This window comes from Dermatophagoides farinae, chromosome 9 (genome assembly GCF_024713945.1).
Source record: "Dermatophagoides farinae isolate YC_2012a chromosome 9, ASM2471394v1, whole genome shotgun sequence".
Classification (NCBI taxonomy): Eukaryota; Metazoa; Arthropoda; class Arachnida; order Sarcoptiformes; family Pyroglyphidae; genus Dermatophagoides; species Dermatophagoides farinae.
This window is the reverse complement of record NC_134685.1, coordinates 3,010,455-3,034,424: the sequence shown is the minus strand read 5'-3', so window position 1 is coordinate 3,034,424 and position 23,970 is coordinate 3,010,455. Positions and strand designations below refer to the sequence as shown.

Sequence of the window (23,970 nt, the reverse complement as noted above, 5' to 3'; positions counted from 1 at the left end):
TTTTGTTTTGGCCAAAAAAACCAATCCAATTGATTAACCTACAACCACTACATACATTCATCATCCAAAACAAATCAAAAGATCAAAAATTTTATTTCTTAAAAATTATACAGAGAAAAATTTTTTTATTTTTTTTATTTTAATTTTTTCAACTCTCTCGCACATTGTCTATCACACTTTTTGTTTGTTTATGTTTTTTTTTGTTGTTGTTGTTTGTGAATGAATGTGATTCCAAATGGATAAATTTCAAGAATCAAATTCATTGATTATATTGGATATAACGATGATGATATAATGATGAACACACACACACACACACTCCCACTCCATAAACATGTAAACACCCACTCAAAATGTGAATTTAGTTTGTTGTTTCAATGTTATTTTGGCAATATTTTTGTTTGTGTTTGTCTGTGTGTGTTGATGATGTATTTAACAACAAGATTGTAGGTAGTAGGAGTTTTCTGGGTGGTGGTGGTGGTAATGGAATCTCACATATGTAGAATTTGAGTAAGAAAAAAAATTTGTCATTTTTTTGTTGTTGTTTAACATCGAAATTTTTCATTCCGATCGATTTCCATTTATACAATTTATATAAATCAAGTGATGATTGATCACAATAATCGGTTGATTTCCATAATGAATGAATGATGATGATGATGATGAAAAAAAGGAGAAAAATTCATAATTCGAGCAGACAAAATTCATCATTCGATTTTTTTTGGTTCATCATCATTGGGCTATACCTTTCTGGTTGTTTCTGTTCTGGCATTTTTTTTTCTCCACCAATTTCATCCACGTTCAGCTGTAATTGCTGCTGCTGCTGTTTCTAGAAAAACGATAAAATTGGTCAATAATCATCAAATTAAAAACAATAAAAACTAACCTAATTATTTATCATCATCATCGTCATCATCATGTGTATTTTATAATTCGGTTGTTGTTGTTGTTGTTTTCATTTCATTTGAAAAATGAGTATCTGTTCTTATGTGTATATAGGGAGAGTATGTTTGAATTGTTAGTTTTTTGATGTTGTTGATGTTGATGATTGATTGATGTAAATGTGTGTTTGTAGGTTGTTTTCAATTGTTGTGTGTGTGTGTGTGTATTTGATTGGACTGATGGATTCAACTCTCATACAACTCTCTTTCACACGCAGACACATACACACATTTTATCATGAATTCTTGATGAAAAAAAAATTTAATGAATCGCTTGATGATGATAATCACTCTCTCTCTCTCTCTCTCTCTCACACACACACACACTCATATTTCATACCCTCACACACACTCATTCTATTATTATAATTATGAATTTTTTTTGTGCAAACTAATTATTTTTTTCGAGATAATTTAGTTAGATCATTAGAATTTAGACAAAAAAAATTCTAACATGGCCACCACAAAACACACACATGAGTTACAATGACGACAACAAACGCACATGTTTTTAAGTGAAGAGAATTTTCGTTTTTTTTCAATAATTTAATGATTAAATGGTGAATCCTTTTGTTGTTGTTGTTGTTGCTGCTGCAGCTCTTGTTGTCGGGCAGCATCTTGCCAGCCAAATGCTGCTTCAATTTGATCTTCATACGATAGACCGAATTGATATTCATCACCTTCCATAGATGGTTGTATTGGTGCAGCGATTTCATCATCGGCGCCAAAATATTTTTCAATAATTTCATAGACTTTTTGATAAATTTCAACATTTTCATGTGATTGTAAAAATTCAATTTTATCAAGACCACCACATTGTTCGATAGTCATGGCAACAGGATTATTACCAAGAGAATTATCTTTAACAGTTTCACCAGCTTTTAACATATTTTCAATACCATTCAATGCTACCGTTACCATTCTAGAATCGTGAACATCTAAAAATTCACAAAGAGCCCGTACACCACCGGCTTCAAATATGTAAAGAATCTGTTCAGTAGAACCACCTGTAGTTGCATTTGTAATTGCCCATACAACTTCTTTTCGTACTTTATAATCACGATGTTTCAACAATTCACACAAAGCAGGTATTATATTGGCATTGATTACGGCTTGAATCTGTTCTTGATTACCGGCGGTTATATTCGATATGGTCCAACATGCTTCTTTAACGATTGTATCTTTTTGATTAGATAATAGTTGAAACAATGCCGGTAATGCATTGGCATTAATTATAACTTGTGTTTGTGCATCATAGCCAGTAACAATATTACCGACAACGCGTAATGCAGCTGCAATAATATTCGATGATGTATTGGATAATAATTCAACCACTCGACGACAAACACCAGAATCGATAACAGTTTGAATCTTTTCATTAGGACCATCAGTTAAAAATGATAATGTCCAACATGCATCAGCTAGTACATCGGAATCGGCATTGAATATCAATCGTGCTAATACAGGTATACATTGTTTGACAACACTAAATTCTGGATGTGGATTTTTACCACGACATAGATTCGATAATGTCCATGTAGCATTACGCATGGTTGACATACGAAGATTATCGCTGAATAAACTATCAAATCAAACAAATTCAATTAGTAATTAATCAAAAAAAATCCATTAACTTACTTAAGTAACGGTGGCATGATGTTATGACCAAGAACAAGATCACGGCAACGTGATGAATCACCAGCAATATTGCCCAATGCCCATACAGCTTGTTCAACAACATCTTCATGAATTGATGATATCAATCGAATCAATACGGGTACAGCACCGGCTTCAACAACACAATTAGTCTGTTCAGAATTACCAGATGCAATATTGGTCAATGCCCAAGCTGCTTCGAATTGTAGAACTGGTGATTCGTTTTCTAAAAAATGAACAAATCGTGGCACTATACCGGTTTTAATAACCTCTTCAATTGGTGGATTAGGTTCTTTCGATAATATTTTACGGAATTTTTGTGTAGCATCAAGATTCTTTTCCAGATCATCAACAGATACATTTCTAACCATATCATCAGTAATACCGGTATCATTGCCATCCAATGTTACAGATTGATCGACAATATTTCGTCGTTTAGATAATTCTGTTTCACGTTTTTGTTTACGTAATTGAATACCTTCTTCTTCACGACGACGGCGAAGTTCTTGAGCATCGGAACCAACATTTTTATATTTACGATGTCCAGATGATGACATTTTTGGCAATGTTGATATTGTTGTCGATGATAATGATGATGAACCGTTAATTATTTGATCGCTATTATTTATATTTGGAAGTCCAGAAATGGCCGGTGATGCTGATCGATTATTATTTCGCAGATTATAAACCTGGTAAAAAACAAACAAACAAACAAAAAAGTCAAACAATTTTTTTCCGAATGAAAGAATAAAATTCTTCAAGTAAAACGACTTTAAGAATGGAAAAAAAAATTCCTGAATCAGAATTAAATTATGGGAGAGAGAGAGCGAAAAAAATTCGACAAAATAAAAAATTAAATTTCAAAAAAAAAAAAAAATTACGACAGCAAACAAAAAAAAGCGTGCTTGATTGATTGGTTGGTGTGAAATTCAGATGAATATCATCAAACTGGGGATATAAAGAAATTTTCTCACTCACAAAAATTTGGTTCAATTTTTCTTGTTGCTCAGGATGTTTTTTTTTCTACTGCTGTTATTATTGTTGTTGTTTTTTGATTATCGAAGATGATAAATTTTGGCTTTAATCGAATTTTTTTTTAATCGGCAAATCACCATACACACACACACACACAGCGTACATTAAATCTATACAATGTTAAAATGATATATACAAAACAAAACAAAAACAAAAAATATTTTTCTATTCTTCAAAATTTATAGTAATCATCATTGATGATGATATTATCATCCAAATACTTACCACCACTTTTATAAATGAGATGAGGATCAAATGAAATGAAATGAAAAAAAGAAAAGAAAAGAAAAGAAAAAATTTATTACAACGACAAAATGATGGAAAAAAAACCGACATTTGATGAGAATGAAAAAAACCCCACACACACACACACACACACACACGTTGGTTTCAATATTGTAGTAATAGTAGTAGTAGTAGTAGTAGTGGCACAGCACATACAACGAATCTATGAACGGAATTTGAGAGAGCGAATTCGACGAATGAAATGTGAAATGTGAAATGAGAGAGAAACAACAACAACAACAACAACAACAAAACAGTAACATTCAATTTGTTTTGACCGTTCATAAATGACATGTTAAATTTGAATTTTTTTTATTTTTAAATCAACAATTTATTCATGTCACTTACTTTTTTCATTTTGAAGAATAATAAAAGAAATTCGGATTCGGATTTATTTTGCTGCTGATGATGATGATGATGAACAATTGATTTGTTGCTTTGTATTTGAAATTTTAAATGATGATATGACTGAAGAGAACATGAATGATCAACAACAAGAAAAATTTTTTTCGTTTTTATTCATTCGAGAAATAAAATAAAAAAAATTTGACATCAATTAAATGGTGAAAGATTCAAGTTTGAAATAAATTGAAAAGTAAATTAAAATTTTTGTATTCATAGTCAAATTTTCATACTCCTACTACTTACTACTATTTATCTATTTATCATCATCATCACAATTATTATTGACTAGTTTTGAAAAATGACTTTGACCATCATAAAGTAATGATAGTGGCGATCCATCTTCAATAATTTTACCATCATCCAATACCCAGATACGATTACAATCCATGATTGTATTTAAACGATGTGCAATGATCAACATTGTACAATGGGCAAATCTTTCACGTAATGTTTGCCTTATTTGATGATCTGTTTGTAGATCAATATGTGCAAATGCTTCATCCATAATAATTAACTTTGAATTCATTCTGGTGGATGTTTTTCGATGTTGTAATAAAATTCTTGCCAAACAAAGTAATTGTTTTTGTCCAACACTTATTGTTTTACCATCGATTAGTGGTTGATCTATACCGTATTCAAATGATCGTATTAAACTTCCAAGACCAACTAGATCTAATACTTGCCATAGATCATGATCATCATAATGATTTTGTTGATTATCGGTAAATAAAAGATGAAGATTTTCACGTATTGTTCCATCGAATAAAACTGGACATTGTGGTATAATACTTATGAATTGTCGACGTAATTCGAATGTAGATATATCACGAATACAATGTCCATTTATTCGAATTTGTCCATCAAAACAAACTAATCGTAATAAAGTATTGATCAATGTTGATTTACCGGCACCACTACGGCCACATATTCCAATTTTTTCTCCATGTTCAACATGAACATTTATATTTGTCAATGCACGAGTTTTTGGCAAATCAGTATCATAATAGGCAGACATTTGTTTGATTTCAATAGCCAATTTTGATGATATTTTCTCGTTTGCTTCAAGTTTGATCGAATCATTCATATGTTCACGTTTTAAGTGATCGAAAATCAATAAATTTCGATAAGAATTAATGCAAAAATCTGAATCGATTGCACGTTTACATGCCCATTGTGCAATACCGATTAGATTGAACATTGAAGCTAAACATACACCGATCAATTGTTGATTATATGGAAACAATTGTAATGCCAACAAAACAAATGTTATGTAAAACAATGAGATTAGATCGACCAATAAACAGAATATTCGACTGGAAACATTTTGTCCAAACAATTCGGCCGTATGACCATTAATAAGCTGATGGAATCGTTGTTGAAAATGATCAATTACACGATAAGCACGAACAGTTGTCACACCATTAATTGTGGATGTAAGATGTGAAAATACAGCATTCCTAGCTGGTAGTGAAAAATTAGCATTAGAAAACAGATGAAAAACACCATATTGATTTGTAATTAAACTTACCATTTAATTCAGATTGTCGAACCCGATGAAATGGACGAACATAATGTTCGAGAAGTGTGATCAACATTATCGTATAGATCAAAGTGATCAAAGCCATATATGGACTTAGAAATAGAATAACAAAAATAATGGCCAATACTTGTGACGAGGCCAAATTCAATTCAAATAATGTTGCTGGCAATGTTTCATCCAATATACCAATATCACGTGAGAAATAATTTAAAATTTTGCTATCAAAATCACCATTATTGGCCGTTGTATTGACAATATTATCCACTAATTGATTATGGAATATTTCCGATGCTTGATGACATAATTTATAAAATGAAAATGATCGAACAATAGCTAAAATGATACCGATCAATATTATAGCCGTATAAATTTGAATAAAATTTTCAATATTCACTTTTTGTGATTGCCATTGTGAAAGCCATTGATCACATACATAAAGCATTGATTGTGTTCCAATTGAAGTAGCCAATACCAGATAAATTGATCCAAAATCAAATGATCCACGTTGAAGATATTGCCACATATCATACCAAAGATTAAGGCCAACTGTTGATTTAATCTTAGAATCTGAATCAGCTGATTGATCGGATATTTTCATTCGTTTGTAAGAATGTTTTTCTTCTGATCGTTGATGTTCATCTAAAATTCGATCATTTTCAATAAAAGGTGGAAGTGGTTCAAGTAAAGGTTTTCGATAAAATTCTGTTTGTTTCTGATCTGAATTCAATAAAAGTACACGAATATTATTGTTACCATGATGATCATATGCAAAATGTAATTGATGTGTAGCCATAATGACAATTTTATCACGTAAATATTGTTTAATACATTGATCAAATATACGTTTAGCTAGACGAGAATCTAATGAACTGAATGGATCATCCAATAGATAAATATCTGCATCACTGTACAAAGCACGTGCCAATGTGATACGTGATCGTTGACCACCACTAAGATTACCGCCACCTTCATCGATAATGGTTTGATCACCCAAAGGCATCTGTTCAAGATCATAATCTAAACAGGTAAGTTGAAGAATTCGATAAAATCTATCCGAATCATATGGATGGCCAAATAAAATATTCTCACGAATTGTTGCATTAAAACAGAATGCTTCCTGTTCAGTATATGCGATTGATCCACGTACGATGAAATGATTCGATTTTCGAGCAATTAATTCTCCAAGTAATGTAAACAGCAATGTACTCTATAAAGAGATAATCAGACGTTATTATGAGTCAAAAAAACTCAAAAAAAAACGGTTTACCTTTCCACTGCCCACCGGTCCAATGATGATCATAATTTGTCCACGTTCAATTTTAAATTCAATGTTTTTTAAATCAAAATTACAATTATCACGTCTTATCGAAAGGCTTAATTCATCCACATGAACCAATGGTTTGTTGTTGTGATCTAATGATCGAATATTTTCATTTCGAACATTTGGTTCATCAAGAAATCGATCCATTTGTTTGCATGCAATAATCATATCAATTGATGATGATATTGCTTGTGGTAATGTCCATATCAATGAAAAACGTAATCGTTCAAATAAAGTGATTGAAACCAGTAATGTTTCAATGGAAAATTGTTCCTGAATATCGGCAACATTGAACATGATCAATGATAATAAGAATGTCAAATACATGATAACTCGACTTGACATCAATGAAAACGAAAGCATTATTGAACGTGCCACTAATGGCCAATGAATATGTAGAATTTCCATACGTCTTGCTAGAAATATTCGTCGTAAGAATGGCTGTTCAAGTGCTAAAATTTTTAACGTTCGTAAATGGCTAAATGTTTCATTCAAAAATTTTAACCGTTGATCAGTGAAAGCAATTGCTGCTGAACGTTGTTTAGAAAATCGTCGACTTAGATAAGAATTGAATAGTGAAAAACCAATAAACATAGTGAATGCAATCAAACTTGATGGGCCAAGATAACCATATGCAATGATCAATATGACAATTGTTTGCAAAGGTACTAGAATTAGATGATAAAACAGAAGAAAAAATTCATCAAATCTTCGTGTTTGTGCGGTCAATAAGTTAAGTATTCCAGATATATTTCGATGATAATCAGATTCACAGGAAAGATGTAAACATTTGTTGAATATCAATGATGACCATACAATTTTTGTTCGCATTGAAAGTCGTAAAGCTAACAACATTGCTGGATGATGACAAAGAATCAATGCTAAACTTGTAATCAATAAACTAATAATCATCCATATTGGATTTGTTGATGATGTATTCGATGATGATGATGATGATGATGAAAAATATCTGATAATCCATCCAATCAATATTGGCTGTATTGATTTGATTATACAATCCTGTATAAAGAACAATATGAACGGTAGTCTAATTTCATGACCAAATGTTCGTAACAAAGCCATAAACGTTCGATTATTGTTGTGATGAATTAAAGTCATTTTATGATGTTGTGATTGATGATAATTTCTAGAATGAGAGCAAAAAAAATAAAAAAAAATTCATCAAAATAATGTGAATATATTCAAATCGAAAACTTACGAATTAAATTCATGGAACAAACGATTAGCTTCATCCTTTTGTGGACATTCATATGATGATGATGATGATGATGATGATGGCGAAGATTTACTAGATGTGGATGATGAATAAAATTGAAATATCCATCTATAAATGAAAAAAAAATTGGATCAAAATTAATCAAACAACAAAAAAAACGATCGATATCAACCTCGAAAACAATCGATGGTATAAATGTGATTCGGCCATTTCCGTTCAATACAAAAATTTGCGAATCACACAAAAAATTAAAATTCGAACACAACAAAAATTTCGTTTATAAATTGTTATTGTTTGCTAATGAAGTGTTTTCTTTTCTGTGATATCAATCATCAATCAAAATCAAAATCAACAACAAACTCGCCAGCAAAAATATTTACAGGTCAACAGGTGATGTCATCGAGCAACACAATGTTATACTAAATAACTGTAAATAAAAAAGTAAGTCGGTGGTAAACAGAAAATTTCATCATCATCATCATCATCATTATTGCCTTTAAGAAGAAAAAAAAAGAGACTGGTTATATTTTTATTGGTTGAATGACTTTAAAAAAGCTGATATAGTAGATGACAATGATGACGATGAATTAGAAAAACAACAACAACAACAACAAAACGGTATAGTAGCCAAATATAATGATGGAAAACCAGTTTTGTTGTTGTTGTTGTTGTTTAGACGCGCAATAACCACAATGGGAAAATTTCCGTTGTTTTCACAACTAAAAAAAAAATCAATCCAAGTTGGTTTTTTTTTTTTTTTTGATTATTGTCTGTATGATATGAATTTTATTTATTGGAAAATTTAGAAACTAAAAAAAAACTGAAACTTTGAAACTACATGAAACACACCCATGTAGAATGAATGTCAAAAAATAATTTATCCAATGTTCATACATAGTAGTTATTTATATATTGGCTGTAATTAACAATAATTAGCAATTATCAATTCAAAATCATGTAGTTTTCAATGTCCAAAAAAAAAAAAATTTTTTTTTTTTTTTTTTTTGAATAAATGAATGTGATGGTGCCAGCAACAGATAGGATGTATGGGGGAAAAAAATATATAATGGTGGTAGAATTGAGATGATAATGATGGAAAAAAAACGTGTGTGAATCAATGGAATTTGTTTGTTGAATAATAAAATATATAAAATGCCGATTGATTGATGTTATGTATATATTGTCGTTGTCGTTTTGAAATCATCAAGCAAATTTAATCGAATTAACACCCATGTTGATGGGTCCACCACCATAACTACCACGTTTTTTTTTCGTTTTTTCACGACGGAAATCCTTTCCACGTACTGTTGATAATTTAGCCGCAGCCTGTTCACCCCAACGATCGAATCCACGTTTTGAATTGAATGAATTATCACGAAGATCTGGCCGTGCAATTTCCACTTGTTCAACATTTACACGTCGAAATGGTGTATTCGTTTTCTTTTCTGATCCTGTACCATTGTTCATTGTAATAACGGATTTATTGTTCGATTTTAAACCATCACCACCATTTGTTATCGTTGGTTTTTTAACATCATCATCATCATCACTATCATCGCTTGAATCTGATGAAGAATTGGCCACTTTTTTCTTTTGTTGGGCAGTTAATGTTTTATTTGCCAATACTACAGGTGTTGTTCCATTTGGCTTCGATTTAATCGTTGGTTTAGCATCATCATCAGAACTACTATCATCATCCGAATCAGAAGATTCATTAGCTTTTGATACTGGTTTTAGCGCTGATTTAGTTATTGCTGCCGTTGATTTCGCAATATTCGGTGTTACTTTTGTTGCTGGCTTATCATCATCATCATCAGAGCTATCATCAGAATCTGAAGATGATTCTTGCGCTTTTTTATTCGCTGAAACAATCGGTTGAGATTTAATGATTGGTGTTGATGATTTTGCCGGTGTTTTCTTCGTTGCTGGCTTAACATCATCATCCGAACTGTCATCTGACGAATCATCTGATGAAGAAACTTTTTTTGTTGTCGGTGTACCTTTCACAAATGGTTGTACAGAAATTTTAGCCATCAGATTTGATTTAACAGCAACTGTTTGTTTAGCCAACGCAGGTTTGGCTTCTTCATCTGAATCACTATCATCCGACGACGATGATGAGGAATCTTGTGGTTTTTTAGCCAATGTTTGTTTTTGTCCAATTGAAACGGGGATCTTAACTACTGGAGCTGGTGTTCCCGGTTTTTTAGCAGAAATGGTTGATTTTTCATCATCCGAACTATCATCTGATGAATCCGAAGATGATTCTTTTGGCTTTTTAGCCGGTGTTACTTTTGGTAAGACAGGAGTAGCTTTGACTACTGGATTGACTTTCTTAATTGTTAGTTGACCATCATCTGAACTATCGTCAGATGAATCATCCGATGAGTCCTGCGTCTTTTTAGCCAATTGCGCTTTCGGTGTGGTAACTACGGGTGTTTTTACCAACGGTGTAGATGTTGTGGGTTTTTTGATAGTCGGCTTTGCTGGTTGATCATCATCCGAACTATCAGATGAATCCGAAGAGGATTCTTTTGGCTTTTTAGCCGATTGCGCTTTCGGTGTGGTAACTACTGGTGTTTTTACCAACGGTGCAGATGTGGATTTTTTAATTATCGGCTTTGCTGGTTGATCATCATCTGAACTATCATCAGACGAATCATCCGATGAGTCCTTTTTAGCCGGTGTTACTTTCGGTTTGGCAACTACAGGAGTTTTTACCAACGGTGTAGATGTTGTGGGTTTTTTAATAGTCGGGTTTGCTGGTTGATCATCATCCGAACTATCAGATGAATCCGAAGAGGATTCTTTTGTTTTTTTAGCCGGTGTTACTTTTGGTGTGGCAACTACAGGAGTTTTTACCAACGGTGCAGATGTGGATTTTTTTGTTGGTTGATCATCATCTGAACTATCGGATGAATCTGAAGATGATTCATTCGGTTTTTTTACAGATGTTGGTTTTGCAATTACCTTCGGTGTGACTGGAGTTTTCATTACATTTTGAATCTCTTCATCAGAACTATCATCGGATGATGATGATTCCGGTTTTTTTGCTTGTGTAATTTTCATTGTTGATTTTTTTGCTGGTGTAGAATTCATTTTAGAAATTTGAGATTGTTTTACCAATGCTGCTGAAGTTGCTAATTTTTTCCGTTGAGGTTCATCATCATCAGAACTATCATCTGATGACGAACTATCCATTGCTTTTGTAGTTTTTTGCATTATTGGTTTTACGACAGGCATCGGTTTCACTGCAGCTGGCCCCTTTTTCAATGGTGGCTTTCCATTTCCATTATCAGCATCATCATCGGAACTGGAATCATCTGAACTCGATTCTTGTGGTCGTGGTCTTTTTGATGATATATTAATTTTCTGTGGTGGCTGTATCGATATTGGTTTTTTAATCGTAGAATTATTTTTTTTACCATCATCATTATCATCATCGCTTGAATCATCCGAACTACTTGAATCTTGGGCCATTTTTGATTTATTATCATTATTATTATTCATATCTTTCTTGTTGATATTCGATGACCAATTGGTATACAATTCTTTCATTGAAGGACATTTAACATTTTTAGATCGATTCAATTTATTCATTGTCCATTTCATTTGACGAAATTCAGGATATAATTTCGAAAGACGTTGTTGATTTTGTATCAAATATTCAATGACAATCGAATCGATTGTCTGCTGTTGTTGTTGTTGTAAATTCATTTTATTGATTAATAGAATTTTAATTATCGAAAAATGACGAATGATGATTTTTTGTTTAAATTAAAAAAAAATCGACACATCAACACGAGTAAAAGCATGCACCACACATTCGAAAGACGAAAGCATGGAAAAATGTGATTCCCGTGATTCGTGATGGCCGAATACTATCGATATAATCGATTAATTATTATTTTTTTTTATTTTGAAAATTCGAAATTTTTTCTGTCCACCTTTTGGTGGAATAAATTCAAAAAATGTTTGAATCGAATACACATTAAATCATAAAAAAATGTTTGGTTTTGGATTTTCTATCGCCGATTTCAATGCCATTGATTGGACGATATTATTTTTTCTATCATTCATATTGGCCATTATTTATACATTGATCACTGGTTATCTGATTGGCATGAGAAGTTTTCATATATTCCTGAAATGCGTTCTTGTGAATCCAAGATTATTTTTCTTCATTCTAAGACGACCATATTATTTGTTTAATTTTACACTTCAATTTCAGTAAGTTTTCCATGTTTTTTTTCCATATTTAATCGATTTATTCATGCCAGCATCATCCGTAAATTAATGAAAATGTATGTTTTCAATCGACCATCAATTGAACAAATTAAAAAAAATGTCATTGCATTCGAAATCTATAAAGAAACCTTACAAAATGGTCGCCATACAATACTGTTGAATTTGATTGAATTACGATTGATTCAATTGCGTCGTGATTTTGAAAAAAAATATCTTGGCTTCTCTGTTCTGAATCGATATGGACGTGAAAAACGTGTTAAAAAATTGGTCAAAGATATTGTAAATCAATTTAGCCTAGCAGTTGGATGTGGACAACCAGATGATGAACATTTAGCACGTGCAATACGACTAGAATCCAGATTAGAACAGGAAATTGTACGTAAATTAATGATGCCTGGTATTGAAGCTGAATATCTACCAACGGGTTTTAATTGGGGCAGAAAACTATCGATACAAATTTACATGTGGATATTTCGTTCCACACGTAATCGATAAATTCGATTATCGAATAATCCAGAACAGAAGAAACAAAAACCCGATAAAAAACCAAAATCAAGAAAAAAATAACGAAAAAAATTCGTGCAAAATGGGATCGACAAAATCGAACGATAAAGAAATTGTCCAAAACGACAACAACACCAACAACAATGATGATGATTATGAAGAAGACGAAGAATCCAGTGATGAATCATTACACGATGAATGGATTGATCCATTATTGGAAATGTATTATAAATATATTGTAAAAAAAGAAAAATCGAAACAAAAATCAAATGATGATAATGGTGGTGGTCAAAATAATACCCAACGATAAAATATGGTCATCATGTGTCTGTATGTTGTGTGTTTATGTTTATTATGGTTATGATGATGATGTGATTTTTTTGTTTTAAAGAAAATAAAATTACAACAGAAAAAAATTGATCTTGTCGTTTGGTTTCTAAATATATTCATATAAATGTGTGTATGTGTGTGTGTGCATGAATGATAAAAATCAATATGTTGATGATGTGCTAATGATAATGATGAAACGAATTTTTTTTTCTCATTGAAAATAATTCTGTTGTTGATCATAATTATCCATTGATGAGAAATCTTCTTGTTGCTGCTGCTGTTGTTGTTGTTGTTGTTCGGCCATCATTTGCTGCATCATACTTGCATATGATATTGGTGGTGGTTCAATAATATGATTATCATTGCTATTATTACTATTATAATCATTATTATCGGCATTATTTTGTGAATAAATATCATTATCATCATCGTCATCATCATTATTGTCACCATCATTATCCACATCATCATCAGCATTATTATTATTATTATTATCAATATCATCATCATCATCATCAGGATCATGATCATTGCCATCATAATCATCTTGTTCATCATCATGACGATCTTCTTTCGTACGTCTCGATGATGATGTTCGATGTCGATCTTTTGATCGGCTACGTGATGATCTACCGGATGACCGATGATGTCTAGATGATGATTTCCGTTTACTATCACGATCACGATCTCTATCGCGGTCTCGATCACGGTGACGATCTCGATCACGTGATGAACCACGACGACGTTCCATTGAACGTGATCTTGAACGATGATGATGATCCATATAACGATCACGTTCACGATCACTTGCATTACGACGTTCCATAGCCGCTGCACGACGTCTACCATAAAGTTCTCGTCGTAATTCTCTTGATATTGGTTTGATGTGCATAAAATTACAGAAACCGCTACGGGTACATTCACTATAGAGAAAATTTTGTCATTTAAAATTTTTAGAAAAAAAAGACAATCTATTTACTCATACCCCATTTCATATTGTCGACAACAAGCTTCACGAAAATCTGTAACCGGTGATAATTCAGCACAGATTGCTCGACCACCAAACCAACGATTATTTAGATCAGATACGGCACGTTCAGCATCTTCTTCGCGACGAAATTTAACATAAACATTGCCAACAAGATGATCACCAAGATTATCGCATACATTCATTTCTTCAATTTCACCATATTTATCTTCAAGTTCAATGAAAACATCTTCGAAAAAATCATCAAAATGTTCTTGTGCTTCTTCATCGCTCATTGTATGTACACGAGTAATCGTGGTTCCTGTTCGTGTGTGTGTGAAACAAAACGAATTTATTTGTGGGAATTAAAAATTCAAAAAAATCATACTACTCACTTGGCATCTCTTTACCAGATCCTTCTGTCGTCTGTGTTACATTCTGGGGATTCTGGTATAAATTTTGCAATAAAATTGTCTAGAAAAAAAATTCATGGAATTAATCCAGAATTGAGATATGTTGTGTTTCTAACCTGACTAAATGTTGGTTTATTATGAATACGTGAACAACGTTCTCCATGTCGACAGGCACCAATTTTAAAATAAAATGAACAATTTACTCTTTGAAAAAAAAATTTCATCAGTAAATTTCCAATTCAAAACAAACAAAAAAAAAATTCTTACTTGTCTTTTTCAGTACCAAAAATCGATGCTAAATAATCGGCCATTCTCTTTAAATTCTTCGGACGATTGATTTATTATTGATAAAGATTGATTTTGTGGTTCGATAAATTAATTTAAACAAAAAATAGTTCAAATGACCGGCCGGAATTTTCCGAACCCAAACAAAAATTTTTTTTTCTTCGATTCAAAATAACAACAATGTACACACACACTCGTCAACTTTGAATCATGACACAAATTAAAAAAAAAACGCGTTGTGAGTGGCATGGACCAACACACACACACACACACAAAAGTGCGGCTTTTTTTCCACCCAGATTTTTTTTTTTGGTCATTGTCAAACTACCACTGCCATAACTGCCACTACCAAAAAATTAGCAGAAATAAAATATGGATAATGAAAAACGAATCAATCGATAGAATCGATTGTGTGAATATATATTCGAATGAATTTGAAAAAAAAAAATTTTTTTCTTCTCTCGCCACTTTGTGTGAAATTTTGTTTCTTCTAATTAAAAAAAAAAAAAACAATTGATATGTGAATCAATCAATCAGTTCAACCTAGAAATCAAAACCATAAATATGGTATCGTTTTTCAATGAATCAATGATCTTGTGAAGATATCATCATTTTTTTTTCTTTGTCAATCAAAACTCTTTTTTTTTATTCTTGAAGAAGATTGTATTTCGTGGATGGGAAAAAACCCAAAAGAAAAAAACTGGCTATTGTAGATGACAACAAATAACGTGTGTGGGTGTGTTCGTTCTTGATCTTGGAATCCACATAATTCCTATAATCAAATGCAAAATTAACAATGTCATGGTAGCCAATGAATTTTCCCATATTTGTATTTATTAAATTCATTCAATGGCGTAGGTTGATTTTTTTTTTGTTCACTTTCACTCATTTTTTTTTTTTGCTTTTTCACAATAGCCCTGAAGTTGGTGGTGACGATGATAATTAAAATTTATAACCATTCGCAACAACAACAACAACAACAACAAGAAATCATACAGGAACAACAATTAAAAAAAAAAACTAAACAACAACGAAAAAATTTTTCAATTCCTTAAAACACTTGGTAATTAATAAATGAACAACAAAACCCACATCAATTAACCATCATCATCATTAATTAAATTTAACTAAACTTGTGATTTTTTTTTTCTTCTTCTTTGGTCATCATCATCATCATCAATGAGTTAAATTGATTTCAACTTAAAAAAATGAAAACAATGGAAAAATTTGGCCTCAAAATCGTCATCAACAACAACGACAACAAAATCGAATCAAATTGAAAATAATGATGACGAAATTGGTGTTTTTGTTTTATTCAAACAACAATTCTCAATAGACGATTTACGGCCTTGTGTTTTTTTTCATTCATTCATTCATTTAAAAAGTTTTGGTTTGTTAAAATTCAAAAAAAAACTAAAATGTCTCACCATCATCATCATCATTATGAAACAGATGTATTTATTTGATCAGTGAAAAAAAAGAGATAGATAGATCTATCGAAAGAGTGAAAACGACGGAGAGAGAGAGACATGGAAAATTGATTGCAACTGTGTTTGTGTTGTGCCATACCATCACCCATTATTATTATCATCATCATCATCATCATAATTGTTGTTATGCAACCCACATGATAAAGTAATTTTCTATTAGAACAGAGAGACACTCCCAGCAACAAGTGTATCTATTTAATCATCATCATTCAGCCAAACTAAACAACCACCAATTGTCATTTTCTATATTGTGGATCGTCATATAACAACAACATTGTATATAAAAACGGATAACGATATTATTATGTTTGTCGTTGTGTTCTTCCGCGCTTATACATTATACATGTGTGTGTGTGTGTGTTCTGGATGATTGAAGTCGATGATGATTGTGTGTAAATGTAATATTTTCCTATTTGGTAATGATCATCATCATCGTTGTCGTCGTTGTGTGATTATTTGGTATTGCAAATAAACAGCATTTCAATAACAGTAATCAATCCGTATGGATGAAATATTTTTTTTCCAACCAATACAACTATAGCGGTAAAATTAAAACCCGATTTAACTGTCAGAAACGATACCAGACGACAACGACAGTACAAACTCGCCATTCAAAGAAGCCGAATTAAAATAATTTCAGATTATTGAATTTTTTTCCTGTGTAAACAAACGGAAAAAAATCAACCTAATTTTTTTTTTTTTTTTTGATAATGAACACCGATGATCTGATATCTTCATTGATTGTATCATCATCATTGTCATCATCAACGAGTGGATTATTTTTTATCCATTCAATGGATTGATAATCAACAAAAAAATCATTATTTTTTTTATTTGGGCCAATCAACACGTTCTCATTATCCAAACAATACAGGTAATCAAGTATTTGTAAATGTGTAATGTTTAAACATTCATTCTCATTGTTGTTGTTTTTTTTGTGTTTGAAAACTTTCATTATCATTTCATTTCACATCTTCTGCTACAGCTCAGTGTGTTTTCAATTCAAACAACAAAAAAAATCCAATTTTGAATTCAATATTACCGTCTGTTATTACCATCTTTGGTGGTTTTTTTTTCAAAATCAAACGTGTTTGAAATTAATAGCGCGCTAACCAGTTTTTGTTTTATTTTTGTTTCTTTTGTGTTTGTATATGAGTGGACCAAACACACAGACACTTTTTTAAACATCTAAACATCCCATCATCATCATCATCGGCATTCAATAACAAGTTGTTTCTTTGTGAATAATCTTTGTATATGTGATTTTTTTTTCTCACATGGTATGAAATCACAATCGATGAGTCATCATCATCATCATCATCTTCATCACCCATATAGCATCCTTTAATTATTCGTTATCATCAATAAGTGAAAAATTATTATTTTCAAATTGGAAAAAAGAAATTTTTCCTTCAATCTGACTTCTGTTTCTGCTCGACTAGTCTATTTTTATTTTATTTTTTTTTTATTAAAAATCTTAAACGAAAAAAAATGTCACATTTAACTGGACAAGCTGGTGTTGGCGATTGTGTACTATTGGAAAACATAACCAAAGAATCTTTGATAGAAAATCTTAAAATAAGGTAAGAATTTTTTCTTCTCTTTTTTTTACATCCTAAATTATTATATTATCAAGTTTAAGTTGCATCGTTGAAATACTCGATTAATTAATTGTGATTTTCAAACTAAAACTTTGATTAGATTAGGTTTTTTTTCAATCATCATCATCTGAAATGTGTTTGTTGATGACTTGAAAATTTTCTATTTAGTAAGTTTTCTATTGCAAAAACTAAATGATGATAACGGTGATTGTCCTGGATACAAAAATGAAATGCAATTTATCAAATAATTTACCTTTATTTAGATTGATCTCTTTTTTTTGATTTTGAAATTTTCTATCCATTAGTTTTATTGGATTTTTTTGATACAATTTTTCTATTTATAACTTATCACATAGAATTTAATTTTTTGTTTCCATCAGATATCAATCAGGCTATTATTATACATACATTGGTGAAGTTTGTATATCATTAAATCCATATAAAACATTATCAATATATGGCCCTGATAATGTTCGTGAATATCGTGGCCGTGAAATTTTCGAACGTTCACCACATATATTCGCTATTGGTGATGCTGCATATAAAACAATGCGTCAACAGGTACGTGATACCTGTATATTGATATCTGGTGAATCTGGTTCCGGTAAAACAGAAGCATCGAAAATTATAATGCGTTATTTAGCGGCAATCACCAATGTGAATGGACAAGCTGAAATTGAACGTGTTAAAAATATTTTATTGAAATCAAATTGTATTCTTGAAACATTTGGTAATGCTAAAACAATTCGTAATGATAATTCATCAAGATTTGGAAAATATATGGACATTAATTTTGATTTCAAAGGCGATCCATTAGGTGGTCATATTAATAATTATCTATTGGAAAAGGTAAACTAATCTAATATAATCCATATGTTTGTTTTGTGATTAACCTATTTTTTCCGTTTTGTTTATTTTATTTTTTTTTTAATTCAAAAATGCTTCAATGAACAAATTTTTCGCAATGTTTTTGTTTTGCCCCCATCACATTATTATTACTAGTCACGTGTTGTAATGCAACAACCTGGCGAACGTAATTTTCATTCATTTTATCAACTATTATTTGGTTGCAATGAAAAACGTTTAAATGAATTATCGTTACAACGTGATCAACAATTATATAATTATTTACGGCAAGGACAAGTATCAAAGCTGACAAATGATAGTGCCAATTATAAACAAGTTGAATCAGCAATGAAAACATTACAATTTAGTAATGATGAAATTTCAACTATTGATTATATATTAGCTGCTATTATACATTTAGGTAATGTCAAATTTGTATTGAATCAATCTGGTGGTGGTGGTGCCAAACAATCATCATCAATGGTATTGATTGATCCAAAAACCAGACAATCTGCACAAAATGTTTCAAAATTATTGGCAATATCAATGGAACAATTGGAAAAAACATTATGTTCAAGAACCATTGCTGCTAATCGTGAAATAATGCGTAAAGATCATACTGTTCAACAAGCAGAAGCTGGTCGTGATGCATTTTCAAAAGCCATCTATGAACGATTATTTAACCAAGTTGTTTCCGGTGTTAATCGTGCATTAATGATTGATCATAATGCAAATCCAAAACAATTCAATCGTCGTAATCAACATCATTCATCACAATGTGCCGTTATTGGTGTACTAGATATCTATGGTTTTGAAGTACTTGAACAGAATAGTTTTGAACAATTCTGTATTAATTATTGTAATGAACGTTTACAACAATTATTCATTAGTTTAGTATTACGACAAGAACAAGAAGAATATGCACGTGAAGGTATTAATTGGATACAGATTGATTATTTTGATAATGCACCAATTTGTTCATTGATGGATAATCAAAAAACCGGCATGTTCGCTACAATGGATGATTCATGTCTGGCTGTTGGTCGTATTACGGATCCATTATTATTGGAAACAATGGACAATAAATATCGTGATCAACGATATTATGATTCAAGACGTAAATCACCGACAGATAAATCATTGGAACATGATCATCATTTTCGTTTGAAACATTATGCTGGACCAGTTGTTTATGATATTGATGGATTTATCGAGAAAAATCGTGATACATTATTCCAAGATTTTAAACGGCTTTTATATTCCAGCCAGAATAAAGTCATTTCAGGTATGTAGATTTGTCCACATATTTTTTTGATTATTTATTTATCTTGTTTAAAATTTTAAATATAGAAATGTGGCCCGAAGGTTCGAAAAATATAACTGAAGTAAGCCGAAGACCAGTTACAGCCGGTTATTTATTTAAAACATCAATGAATGATTTGATTGAAAATTTGAAACAAAAAGTTCCATTCTATATTCGTTGTATAAAACCAAATGCCGATAAATCACCATCAAAATTTGATCCAGCCATTATATCACATCAAGTGGAATATCTTGGCCTGGTTGAAAATGTTCGTGTACGTCGTGCTGGTTTTGCACATCGTTCAACATATGAACGTTTCTATCAACGTTATAAAATGATTTCACCATTAACATGGCCAAATTTTCGTGATGGTGATGCTATGCAAGCATGTCAAGCATTGATAAATGATAAACGTTTTACATCGGATGTTGAATATGGTAAAACAAAAATTTTTATTAGATCACCACAAACAGTAGTGGAATTGGAACAACAACGTGAACGTTATATAGGAATGATTATTGTTTTATTACAAAAAAATTGGCGTGGTACATTGGTTCGTATGCGAATACGACGGCTTCGTGCTGCAATGTATATTCTACAAGCATATCGTCGTTATAAACTTCGTCAATATCTTTCTGAATTACATTCATTAGCCATACAAACACGACAATTATATCAGCCAGGTCAACGATCATCATATCAATCGACAAAAATGACCGCAACACAACAACGTTTAGAATTGGAACAAAAAGGTTGGCCTAAAGCACCAAGAGCATTAACCACGGTTATTGATGTTATTCGCCGTATTTATCGCCGATGGAAAGCATGGTTATTATTACGTCGTATACCGTATGAACAATGGCCAGAATTTCGATTGAAAATCATTGCAACAGCAGCATTGTGTGGACGTCGTTTGAATTATGGTTTGGCCGATAAATGGCTTGGTAATTATCTTGGACACAAAGAAACAAATATCAAAGCAAATCAATTTCAAGCAGAAGTACGACAATTTTTACCGAATGAAACGGTTCTATTTTCAAGTCGTGTAATCAAAGCATCATCATCATTTCTACGAAAATGTGTTGATCGTTGGATTGTTGTTACTGAACGTACCATATATCGTATTGATTGGAAAACATCGAAAATTGTTGGACATGCAACACCAATTATGGATGCAACTGGTATTGCCATAACAAAAGGTTTTGATCAATTAGTTGCCGTTAATGTTCGTGGTGGAAATGATTTTGTCGTTGCATTTATCGATTCAAATGATCCATTTATTAGACCAGTAAATCGTATTGGAGAATTTGTTGCAATCATTCTAAAACAATATGCCATATTAACTAAACGTGATTTAATGGTTACCATTAGTGATTCAATACATTGTCGATTAGGTAATAAAGAAAAAGTTTTAATGGTTGAACCAAGTGGTGGACAACATCCAGAACAAGTTTTATTTAAAAGAAATGGAAATCATCTTAGTTTATTGTGGCCATCTTCATTTGGTCAACAACAACAACAACAACAGCAGCAGCAAACACAACGTTCGAATGGTTTGTAAATGACTACAGCCACACAACAACAACAACAACAACGAAAATTCATTGAATTATCGATCAAATTTTGTTTTTTAAAATTTAAATTATTATGATGTTCTTTTTAAATGAATTTATTTTTTTTTTAATCAACAAACAAAATAAAGATTTCAAATCATGCCATTATCATGTGAACTTTTGAGTCATTCTTATATATTCATCTGGTATACCATTTTTAATGATAATTTTTGTGGTATTTTCTTCGTTTTCTTCTTCTGCTGATTGATGGTCATTTTCATTACGATTTACACCGACACCAGCAGTACCACCACCACCACCACTATCATCATCACCATCATCATCATCACCGGCATCATCATTTTGATAATAATAATAAAAACCAGCAATAATGAATGCCACTGATATAACGATTGGTAGAAAAACTATGAATGTATATGCAGAATAATGTGATTGTCGTATATGGATATTATCATTGTCATTTTTATTTGGATGTTGTTCACGATAAAATAGCCATTTTTCAAAATGTTTGGAATTTTTTAATGCTATGAAATGAAATAAAAATTATTTCAGTGTTGTGTGGGTGTGTTTACTCGTGGTGTATTTACCTTTTAGTATTCGAATTGATGATAGAATCCAATGTTCATGTTTTGATAGATTTGTAAATAATGCCGGTGCAAATTGATGATCCTGTTCACGCATTGTTAATTGATGTGTCATCATACCAATGATGCGATTATTACCATCCAATGATGGACAAATCAATGGTGAACCATGATCACCTTCATATAATGCTAATAATGATGAATGTTCATGGCCAACACAAAATGTTTCTGTCCGACGATACATTTGATAATGTTTACCACATATTTGACCAGATTGTGGTTCATCATCTGGATTCATTGTCGATACATGAATAGCATGTAATGTGCCTGAAGATTTTCGTGTAATTTCACGTTTTTGTTTTTTACTCAATTGTCGTATTTCTGATTTACTTGGATAACCATATCCAACTATTGAACATTTGGATAAATCCAAACGATTCATCACTTCATTATATTTAATTTTCGGTATAAAATGTGCAAACATTGATATGTTCAAATTATCTGGTATTGGAATATTTAATTTAATAATGGCCAAATCATTCAAATGTAATACATCCATATGTTTATCATGAATGGCAAATATTTCTGGATGATATGAATGACAACCATGTGAATGTATATTATCACAATTCATTAATACACGATATGATTCTATTGTACGTTGTAATTTTATACCATTCGATTCTGTACGTTCTAAACATTGGGCAGCGGTCATCACCAGATCATAACCAATCATAACACCAGTGCAGAATATCTTTCCAGATTGATAATCTTTTAATGCAGCCATAAATGGCCATCTATGTGTAAGATGATTATGTTTATCACTAAATTCACGTATTACTTGATCATTTTTATTGTTATTATCATTGTTATTTGTTGTTTGTTGATCTCTTGATTCATTTGGTGTCATCAAGGCTATTTTTATTAATGCAGAAAATATTAGCCATTGAATCGACATATTAAACAACATCATCATCGATTGTTTATCGGTAAACAAAACACACACACACAGATAGAGAAAGAGAAAATTAAAAATTAAAAATTCCATTTGAATTGGCTTTTATCATCTCTATTTTTAAGAAAAAAAATTCGAAAATTTAATAAAAAAAAAGTTTTTTTTTTTGGAAAACAAAAACATTTTTTTTTAAACATTTGGCGCCATCACATATGATTGGTGTGTTGAACACGAAACACGCATGTGCAGAATGATGAAAATAAACATGCACACATGATGCACAAATAATATATCATCAACCACACACGCATTGGTCTTTAGGCTGAATGGTAATTTACATTTGTTTGTTTGTTGGTCGTTTTTGGTCACAATGATGTCATTTATGGCTAAATGAATTTTCCTACATTACCATCATAATTATTGAATGCTTCTACCCTTTAACGTATAACA

The 23,970-nt window shown here is 31.4% G+C and overlaps 7 protein-coding genes across 19 annotated transcripts; 2 read left to right on the top strand and 5 right to left on the bottom strand.

The window, feature by feature from the left end:
• Positions 1 to 74: 74 nt before the first annotated feature.
• Positions 75 to 4,470, bottom strand: LOC124497519 (importin subunit alpha-7). Of its 10 annotated transcripts, none has more exons than XM_075734236.1 (5): positions 3,963 to 4,030; positions 3,576 to 3,742; positions 2,580 to 3,286; positions 887 to 2,523; positions 75 to 829 (listed from the first exon to the last, which is right to left on the bottom strand). In XM_075734236.1, exons 3-4 carry the CDS (start codon positions 3,152 to 3,154, stop codon positions 1,488 to 1,490), a joined length of 1,611 nt encoding a protein of 536 aa, XP_075590351.1. In that variant the 5' UTR covers positions 3,155 to 3,286; positions 3,576 to 3,742; positions 3,963 to 4,030; the 3' UTR covers positions 75 to 829; positions 887 to 1,487. The 10 variants fall into 10 exon arrangements, with proteins under 10 accessions (XP_075590351.1, XP_075590350.1, XP_075590352.1 ...); XM_075734235.1 differs by having other exon boundaries at positions 3,858 to 3,979; XM_075734237.1 differs by lacking the exon at positions 3,963 to 4,030 and adding an exon at positions 3,858 to 3,916 and having other exon boundaries at positions 3,479 to 3,742.
• Positions 4,405 to 9,303, bottom strand: LOC124497509 (ATP-binding cassette sub-family C member 4). Its single transcript, XM_075734227.1, has 6 exons — positions 8,915 to 9,303; positions 8,593 to 8,847; positions 8,403 to 8,528; positions 7,130 to 8,330; positions 5,851 to 7,069; positions 4,405 to 5,783 (listed from the first exon to the last, which is right to left on the bottom strand). The coding sequence occupies exons 2-6, from the start codon at positions 8,628 to 8,630 to the stop codon at positions 4,576 to 4,578; spliced, it is 3,792 nt and encodes a 1,263-aa protein (XP_075590342.1). The 5' UTR covers positions 8,631 to 8,847; positions 8,915 to 9,303; the 3' UTR covers positions 4,405 to 4,575.
• Positions 9,304 to 9,312: 9 nt separating this feature from the next.
• On the bottom strand, positions 9,313 to 12,264 carry Nopp140 (nucleolar and coiled-body phosphoprotein 1). Its single transcript, XM_047061209.2, has one exon. The coding sequence runs from the start codon at positions 12,135 to 12,137 to the stop codon at positions 9,624 to 9,626; it is 2,514 nt and encodes an 837-aa protein (XP_046917165.2). The 5' UTR covers positions 12,138 to 12,264; the 3' UTR covers positions 9,313 to 9,623.
• Positions 12,265 to 12,308: 44 nt separating this feature from the next.
• On the top strand, positions 12,309 to 13,244 carry LOC124497536 (uncharacterized). The gene is made up of 2 exons (XM_047061199.2): positions 12,309 to 12,650; positions 12,701 to 13,244. The coding sequence occupies exons 1-2, from the start codon at positions 12,427 to 12,429 to the stop codon at positions 13,161 to 13,163; spliced, it is 687 nt and encodes a 228-aa protein (XP_046917155.2). The 5' UTR covers positions 12,309 to 12,426; the 3' UTR covers positions 13,164 to 13,244.
• A 131-nt stretch (positions 13,245 to 13,375) lies between these two features.
• U2af38 (U2 small nuclear riboprotein auxiliary factor 38) lies at positions 13,376 to 15,438 on the bottom strand. 2 transcript variants are annotated; one of them, XM_047061190.2, is made up of 5 exons: positions 15,150 to 15,438; positions 14,999 to 15,086; positions 14,865 to 14,943; positions 14,488 to 14,791; positions 13,376 to 14,425 (listed from the first exon to the last, which is right to left on the bottom strand). In XM_047061190.2, exons 1-5 carry the CDS (start codon positions 15,191 to 15,193, stop codon positions 13,714 to 13,716), a joined length of 1,227 nt encoding a protein of 408 aa, XP_046917146.2. In that variant the 5' UTR covers positions 15,194 to 15,438; the 3' UTR covers positions 13,376 to 13,713. The 2 variants fall into 2 exon arrangements, with proteins under 2 accessions (XP_046917146.2, XP_075590368.1); XM_075734253.1 differs by having other exon boundaries at positions 14,482 to 14,791; positions 15,150 to 15,434.
• A 264-nt stretch (positions 15,439 to 15,702) lies between these two features.
• On the top strand, positions 15,703 to 22,125 carry Myo31DF (Unconventional myosin ID). Of its 3 annotated transcripts, none has more exons than XM_075734230.1 (6): positions 15,703 to 16,021; positions 16,083 to 17,531; positions 17,762 to 18,240; positions 18,639 to 19,107; positions 19,261 to 20,389; positions 20,455 to 22,125. In XM_075734230.1, exons 3-6 carry the CDS (start codon positions 18,149 to 18,151, stop codon positions 21,966 to 21,968), a joined length of 3,204 nt encoding a protein of 1,067 aa, XP_075590345.1. In that variant the 5' UTR covers positions 15,703 to 16,021; positions 16,083 to 17,531; positions 17,762 to 18,148; the 3' UTR covers positions 21,969 to 22,125. The 3 variants fall into 3 exon arrangements, with proteins under 3 accessions (XP_075590345.1, XP_075590344.1, XP_075590343.1); XM_075734229.1 differs by having other exon boundaries at positions 17,643 to 18,240; XM_075734228.1 differs by having other exon boundaries at positions 15,703 to 15,971; positions 16,083 to 18,240.
• Positions 22,061 to 23,559, bottom strand: LOC124497523 (serine protease 40-like). The gene is made up of 2 exons (XM_047061185.2): positions 22,569 to 23,559; positions 22,061 to 22,505 (listed from the first exon to the last, which is right to left on the bottom strand). The coding sequence occupies exons 1-2, from the start codon at positions 23,539 to 23,541 to the stop codon at positions 22,129 to 22,131; spliced, it is 1,350 nt and encodes a 449-aa protein (XP_046917141.2). The 5' UTR covers positions 23,542 to 23,559; the 3' UTR covers positions 22,061 to 22,128.
• Between the last annotated feature and the right edge of the window lie 411 nt (positions 23,560 to 23,970).